Genomic DNA, 8503 nt, shown 5'->3' with positions numbered 1-8503 from the left:
ATTACTTTACAATAACTTAGAAGTTGCTTTTGTCTCATTCCCAAACTTGGATGGCCGACAAGGCCATGCGATCATGGACCTTTTAGTTTTATTTTTATTTTTATTTTTTTATTTTTGATTTTTTTTGGTGATGCACATTACCTATATATCATTGTCATAGGATATTTCATCTCCTCCTTTCTTGGCCAATCTAGATATCCCTTTTGTATCAAATTTACTAGTATTTCACTGGTACTATACACTGATTATATTTATAATTATTTGTATATATATTTTAATAATAATGAGAGAATTTTGATCAAATCTTTTAAAATATATGTAAATTAAAAAAAATTAATAAATATTGATAAGAGAATTTTGACCAAATCTCTTAAAAAGCACATAAATTAAAAAAAATTAACATATGTTGAGGTTTTTTTTTTGTTTTTAAATAAAAAATTTTAAAAATTAAGATGAAGATATTGCACGTCACAAAACTTGTGGTTTAGAAATCTCCCATTCCTTATATATTATATTGGACAAAACAAAGCAAGGGAAGGCAATAGCCTCTCTGCCTCATTTCTGGCCAGCCCACAGGAACTCCTCCCCCTCTTTTGATTTGCTTCATTTTGTCCATTGGAAATGAAAGATTGAAACACGTTCCCATTAATCATCAACTTCTTAAATTTTTTAGTTGTTTGAGAGATTTTCAAGTGGGATTTAGTGAGATTTAGTGTGACGTTTGTGTGATTAGTGAAGAACACTTGGCCATCTTTGAAGATCTTAAAAATTGGTAATTGATCTATACTCTCCCTTATCTCCTTCTTATAAAGTTTCAAAATGGTAGGGATAACTTCATGTTATTGCTTTACAATCCAAAAATAGCATGATAAGAGTTGTATTGCATGTATTGCTATCATGTTTATGATTGGGTATTTTATTTGAGAAAAATCATGTTGAAATATTATGCCATCTTTAATCTTAGAAATTATTTGAAAAAATAAATTTATGTTGATGAGCACCTGAATAAAAATATCAAGTTGAAGTTAGGGAATTGTTTTGGGATTAAAAATTCTAAAGGTATTATGTTCATGACATTTGATAATATTGATATACAAATTGTTATATTTTGTTCATTTCTGCAAAAATAAACAATAAAAGATTTGGCCTTTTAAACTTCAAACCTTAAAATGTGTACTATTGGACATATTTTATGATTTTTTTATGAAAATACCATCCTGATTAGTTAACTTTAAAAAAGTTAAAAAAAAATTCTTTACAGTGTATGAAATTTAGAAAAAATTAACTATTTGAGTAATTTTACATTAAATGTGGTTAGGTTTGAATGATGGAAATTGTTAGATTACATTTAGTATTTTGTTTTTTAAATTTGTAGATGTGATGAGCTTATTAATTTGGTGGATTAAATTAATGAACCATTCACTTTTTAGAATTCATTGAGTAGAATATTCATACAAAAAAGGACTTAATTCCTTCTCGTAGAGTCTTACTAGGAATCTGTTTCCTAAAGTATGATGCCCATCGATTAACACCTTGGTCACTAAAAACCAAGTAAAATAACATAATTCTCAGCCCGACCACCAGGCTAAGAACGTCATTCAGGTTAGTTAAGGACCGTGCAATCGTACCAAATGAACCTTGGTTGCCTTTAAGACTACTGAGCAACATGTTATGCCGTGCTAACTTTGTGTGGTGCGCCTCCATGCCAAGCAACATATTTAGACAACACTTAGCACGGTTGTTAGCGCGATCACTCGGCCAATTCTGCCTTGCCATAACCCGTTTGCTCAGTCTTCTAAAGATAGCTTGGTCCAAAATCCATTTCAACGTAGAAAAGATGGAGAACAAGATCAAGAAAATTTGGCTCGGCCCAAACCCAAGGCCTATGTAAACTTAGCTCAGCTCATTTACGGGACCTAAAACCAATATCCATGCAAACTTAGCTCAGCCCATATGCACAGCACAAATTACCCTCTCAATTTACAATCCCATAGGACATGGAGGGTGGTCTCATTATGATTCCCACAAATGGAGGGTGGTCTCATTATGAAGTGCCTCCATCTGTTGGGATTATGAGTATCCCATAGGGAATTCCACCCAGTCTAAACCTTAGGATCAAGTTTGGGCCTTATATCATTGATAGTAGGTGGTATCTCAGACAGAGAAGAGGTGGCTATAGTGGGAAGTTGCTGCTGTTATTGGCCCATAAAAGTGGGACGAAGGTGGAGATAGGTCGTTGTCGGTGCTATGAATGGCATTGGCAGGTGAAAGTGTATCAGAGTTGGCGGTGACTGGTTTGGGACGATGGGGGTGAGGGTAGGGTTCAGATATGAGATTAGAGATGATAGGGATGAAATTGGAATTTTGTGTTGGGTTAAAATTGTAATACAAGAAAAAAAAAAAAATGAAAGAAAGAAAGGAGGGTCCAAAGGAAAAAATTTGGGGCTAATAGCAACACTCTTTTTATTAAAAATTTGGGGCTAATAGCAACACTCTTTTTACTAATAGCAGCATTTTAGTCTCAAGGAATAATGATCTATCACTTTAGTTAAATGGTTTGACTAAATTAAAGCTTGAGGTGCGATACTTTAGACATCATGTTGAATGCTTTTGATGGTTATTAAAAAATAGCCTCTTTTGCATTTTGAATTGATGATTGTCTCTTTCTCCAGCATACATTAGAAAATGACAGAAATCGAGGATACAAAGCCGATTGTATGTGACATTGGAACAGGAATGGTCAAGGTAACAATCCACATCAAAATTTTGATTATATTGTCATTTTTAGATATTTATAAACGATATTGGATTTGATTATTGTGAACTTCTTTGTAAGTTATCCAAAAGAAAAACATTTGTAAGTTAATTTAGGTTGGTGTCATGTACCTTTCTACTAGCATTAGAACCTTAATGTTGATTATTCATATGAATTTTAAAATTTTCAGGCTGGGTTTGCAGGAGAAGATGATCCAAGTGTTGTATTTCCTAGTATTGTTGGTCACCCTCGTCACACCCGTGTGATGGTTAGTATGGGGCAAAATGATACCAATGTAGGTGATGAGGCTCAATCCAAGCGTGGTATCTTGACTTTAAAATACCCAATGGAGTACGGAATTGTTAGTAATTGGGACGACATGGAAAAAATTTGGCGCCATATGTTTTATAACGAGCTCCATGTGGCTTCAGAACAACACCCAATTTTCCTCACTGAAGGACCTCTCAACCCCAAGGCCAATCGGGAGAAAATGACTCAAACTATGTTTGAAACCTTCCATGTGCCTGCTATGTATGTTGCCATTGATGCTGTTTTGTCCCTTAATTGCAGCGGCCGTTGGACTGGTAAGCAATACTCTTAATTAACTAGTTGTTTCCTTAGTATGGTGAATATGATGCATGAAAACAACTGTAATTTAGACTGGAAAGTCCAAGAGGAAGAATTTTGGGAGTTAATAAGGATGGAACATCATAGGAGGAAGCCGTTCCATACGTACACTACTGATAAAAAAAATTTAATAGAAATAAAATTAGAAGAAATAGGGGAGAAAAGGCTCACTTCGAGGGGAATACCTCTTGTTGGTTCAATTCGAGTAGAACATGATATAAAGTTAATTAGAAAACATTCACAAGAAGTTAGTCAGAAAACATTGAGTTTTTTGTTTTTGTTTTTTTTTTCACAAGAAGTGAATTCGAAATATTCACCTCTTGTTGGTCCATGAAATTCACATGAAGTTAAATAAGAAAAGATTCACGGCTTTTTTCTTTGAGTACAACGTCTTTAAATACAAAAAACTAGATAACTTCTTAAAAACTCACTAACATCACATCACATGTGACCTAGGTAACCCACCAATACTAAAACTCATAATTACTAACTAATTAATAATAATCAACAAAATAAAATCCTAATATTTGAAATAATATAAATATTTCACTCTTCTACTTGCTATTTTCATCTTCATTAAATTGATGGTCTAAAATAAAAATACAAGTATAAAGAAAACAACATGGAATCCTCTGTACCAAATGATTCTATCCTCTTGCTCCAAAACACTCAGCTTGGATCATTCTTGAGATTTTTGCACCTCAAGATTTTCACATGATATAATGATTGCTAGTGTTTTAGGATAGGAGATTGGGGGACATATGATCATTGGCCAAAGAAACCCACTTAAGTGTGACCTAATGATAAAGCTCATTTTCCATTACATAAACAATTAATGAGGAGAAAATTTACTTTATCCCCTTACGGTTTGAGCCAAGAGCACTTTACTCTCCTACAGTTGAAATAAAGGTAATTCACTCCCTGTGGTTTGGACTAATTTGTAGCATAATGTCATTGCATGGAAAACACTATTTTTTTCTCTCTATTTTATTATACACCTGATTGTACACACACACACACGTACACAATTATTAACCTAATTAAATTCTTAATTATACAAACATATACATACATTTATACATATATATACACACACAATAGGGGCATGTAGAGGTATTAGGAAAGGGAAGAGGGGGCACTGATAGTGGCCAAGAAGGGAAAGAGGAGTGGCGATGGGGGCTAAGTAGAAAGATGGAGTGATGCTGAGGGCTTAGGAAGGTAGAGATGTTGGCATTGGAGGTCTAATGAGGGAAGATACAGTGAGTAGTGGTCAACAAGGGAAAAGACGGTAGTGGCACAGGATAAAAAGGGAAAAAGAAGTGGTGACGATGGTCAAAGAGGAAAAATGGGGTGACAACGATAGTTGGGGAGAGAAGATGGAGTGACAGCGAGGGCTGAGTGAGGAGGGAAGACAGAGTGACAATAGTAGTCTGCGAGAGGCGAGGGAGTGTCAATAGGTACTGGGGAGAGAAGAGAAGCTAGCAACAAGGGTTGCGGTAGTTGGAGGTTGCTAGTTAGGGTTTTGGTTGGGAGGGGTAATTTATGTCTTTTTGTTTAACTATTTTTAGGGAAAAAGGAAAAAAAATAAGAAAAAAAGTAGAGAAATAATTGTGCAATATGTGTGTATAATGTGTTTTCCGTCTATTTCGACAAAAAACCTAACAGTTGCAAATTAGTCCGAAACTATAGGGTAATCTACTTATATTTGAACCATAAAGGGATAAAGTATTACAACTTCAAATTACAAGAGAGTAATGTAATGCCCTAACCCTTCACATATCATCAATATTGTCCGCTTTGGGCCACGTCTGCACAGATTTATTCTTCCCAGTGGGTCACCCATTCCAAAACTACTCCAGCCTAAGCACCCTTAACTAGGGAGTTGTGTTAGGGATTTCTGCTAGGGATTTCATCACCCAGGAAAAGGCCTCAATACTATATAAGGATCCAGATTTTTACTTTTATAACTCAGGAATTCCCCCTCTATTCCCGATGTAGGACACCGGGACCTTACAATCTACCTCCTTTAGGGCTGCACGTCCCTATGTAGTAGCTTGCCAGCTCACAAGCCCACTTACATACACCGAGAGACGCCAGGTGCCCACACTCGATACTTCGGAGAGTCGGCTCTAATACCATTTGTAACACCCCAACCCTTTACACGTCGTCGATATTGTTCGCTTTGAGCCATGGCCACACGGATTTGTTCTTCCCAGGGGGTCACCCATCCCAAAACTACTCCAGTCTAAGCACGCTTAACTGGGGAATTCTGCTAGGGATTTTACCACTCGGAAAAAGGCCTCGATGTTATATAAGAGTCTAGATTTTTACTTTTATAGCTCAGGAACTCCCCCTCTATTCCAGATGTAGGACACCTGGGCCTTACAAGTAAAGTAAAGTAAATTTTGCCCTTTTAAGTAAAACTCACCTCCCACCCCTAAAGTCCAAAAAGATAATAAAAAAGTGAGAAAATGAAGGAATGATTTTAAAGCCATGAAAGGATCTGGTAAATATGTTGATCTACTTAATGTTATTCTTTTTCATGCAGTCAACACGAATTCATCCTTTAAAATATATTGATTAATCCATTTTCTACATCTTTTTTGGCCAAAAACTTAGAAAAAAATAATAATTTCTAGATGAGTTTGAAGCTCATCGGAGGTAAATCAATTATTCAATGATTAGTCTACTCTTACGCAAGATTTTGGCTTCTGCTTGGGACTAATTGTAGACTTATGTAATGAAATCTACAATACTTAAACCATTCCTAAAATTTAGCATTGGTCCTACTTAGTGTTTGCATAATTGTGGTAATGTGTTTGTTACTTAGGTACCATTCTGGACTCTGGGGATGGTGTCAGCCATGTCGTTCCCATCTACGAAGGCAAGGTTCTACCACATGCTGTCCTGCGTCTTGACCTAGCAGGTCGTGATCTCACATACATCCTCATGAAGATCTTGACGAAGCATGGTTACTCTTTCACCACAGCTACCGAGTGGGAAATTGCAAAGGACATGAAAGAGAAGCTAGCCTATGTCGCTCCTGACTACAAACAAGAACTCGAAAACGCAAAGACCAGCTTAGCAGTGGAGAAGAGCTACAAGCTTCCTGATGGGCAGGAAATTACGATTGGGGCTGAGCGAATCCAGTGTACAGAAGTCCTCTTCCAGCCATTAATGATAGGGATTGATGTTGCTGGCATTCACGAAACAATATTCAACTCTATAATGAAATGTGACGTACGTATTAGAAATGATCTATATAAAAATATTGTCCTCAGCGGTGGTTCCACGATGTTCCAAGGAATCGCTGCCAGGGTGAGAAATGAGATTAAAGCATTAGCTCCAAATAGCACAAGTATTAGTGTACTTGCTCCGCCTGAACGCAAATACAGTGCTTGGCTTGGAGGCTCTATTTTAACAGCCAACGACACATTCCGTCAGGTATTTTATCCATTCATGTATGTTGCATTCGTAAAGACTTGTCTGCATATATTATACTAGTAGTGTGTTGTTAAAACTGAAGAAGTTAATTTTGATATCAATTTGATTTGGGTAGTTACATTAGTCAAGAAGTTTTAGGCATTTATGTGAAGGTATTTTGAGAAACCAAAAAAAGTGACAGTCTGCATCAACTTAGGCATAGACTTTATATAATTGCATAGATTATATTATATTATATCAATAGTCAATGTGTTTGGATACTTACTAGAAGTAGACACTTGAATCATTGCATTATAAATGAAGTTGGTGGTACAAGATTCAAAATATTCTTTACCATGAATTGCTTGCTAACCCTTAGCAAATTTCCAATGAGAGAATGTTCTATTAATTTGACTCTACATGAGGAATGTCGAGGATTTGACAAGGCACAATGTTGAATTGGTAACTTAATAAGATATATATATATATATATATATATATATTTATGACTTTCTTATTTGAGAGATTTTCTATATTCTAAGTGCAGAAGTGGATTACCAAGAAAGATTATGACGAGTTTGGGCCATCGATTGTTCACAGAAAGTGCACCTAATGTTGCAAACTAGAAAAGAGGTTGATGAAGATATCTTAATATTTTGTACTATATTCCTGTGTTTTTTAATCTATGCCATTTGACAGCAGTGATAATCAATATGGTGATTGAGGCAATCATTCACGATCACTAGAGCAAACTCAATGTTCAAACAAAGAATTACCAATATATTTGGAATGATTGTTTCATCGGATTTTGAGAACAATCCAGGGACAATTTTTTTTGGGTGGGTAATCTGGGGACAATTGCAAGGTCAGTGAGCTAGGGATTCATGGAGGTAGGGGGCTGATTTGAGCCTAGTTGGGAAATTTGGTGTTGGGTTCTACTTGGTTTACCTTGTTGCAGGGAAGGTTGCAGTGACATCAATGAACAATGACAACAACAATGATTAGTGCAGCTTATGGAACAACAACGATGATTTCACAAGTTGGTGGTTCCAATGGGGCTGGTTCATGTAACTTTGTGGAGCTGCTTATAGCTTTTTTTATGTAGTCAAAGGTTCTTTTAACTTCTAATTTTAATTATCAGCTGTCAGCTTGTAAAAAGCTGCACCAAATAGATTTATTCTCCATCACAAGGGACATATCATTGGACGGCAGGTAGTTGGATTGCCCAAATTTTGTAACCTATAACTACGTCCTCACCCTAGAATAAAACATAATTTCCTGAAATTTTTGGCTCATAATTTAGTTATGCAATAGCAATTTAATTGTGTGTTTGGTAATGTTTACGTTTTCAGTTTATATTTACACAAATTTTATAAACTGATTTTTGTTTATTTTTAGAAAAACATAAACTACAAACGCGTTTGGTAATTGACTAAATGTTGAAAAAATTTTAAAAATATAAAAAAGAGTGAGAAATGGCAAGTGGTGGCAAGTGGCAGCGGAAGACGGTGGTGGAAAGTGGTGACGGTAGGTGGTGAGTAGCTGGTGGTGGTGGGTGGGTGACGGCGGCGGGTGGTGGGTGGTAGCGAGTGGGTGATAGTGGCAGTGGTAGTGGTAGTGGTAGTGGTGGCGGGTGGGTGGCGGATGGCGGGTGGTGGTGGTGGCGGGTGGCGGGTGGTGGTGGTGGGTGGGTGGGTG

The 8503-nt window shown here is 36.4% G+C and overlaps 1 protein-coding gene across 6 annotated transcripts; it reads left to right on the top strand.

The window, feature by feature from the left end:
* The first annotated feature begins 485 nt into the window (after positions 1-485).
* Positions 486-8089, top strand: LOC145804451 (actin-101-like). Of its 6 annotated transcripts, none has more exons than XM_082898345.1 (5): positions 486-772; positions 2673-2745; positions 2946-3339; positions 6213-6826; positions 7353-8089. In XM_082898345.1, the coding sequence occupies exons 2-5, from the start codon at positions 2686-2688 to the stop codon at positions 7416-7418; spliced, it is 1134 nt and encodes a 377-aa protein (XP_082754471.1). In that variant the 5' UTR covers positions 486-772; positions 2673-2685; the 3' UTR covers positions 7419-8089. The 6 variants fall into 6 exon arrangements, with proteins under 6 accessions (XP_082754471.1, XP_082754470.1, XP_082754472.1 ...); XM_082898344.1 differs by having other exon boundaries at positions 7348-8089; XM_082898346.1 differs by having other exon boundaries at positions 514-772; positions 2959-3339; positions 7348-8089.
* The last annotated feature ends 414 nt before the right edge of the window (positions 8090-8503 follow it).

The sequence above is a fragment of the Camellia sinensis genome, chromosome 12, assembly GCF_055761805.1.
Source record: "Camellia sinensis isolate YWXY chromosome 12, ASM5576180v1, whole genome shotgun sequence".
In the NCBI taxonomy this organism is placed as follows: domain Eukaryota; kingdom Viridiplantae; phylum Streptophyta; class Magnoliopsida; order Ericales; family Theaceae; genus Camellia; species Camellia sinensis.
The sequence above is the reverse complement of the archived record's forward strand: the minus strand, read 5'-3'. Positions and strand labels throughout refer to the sequence as shown.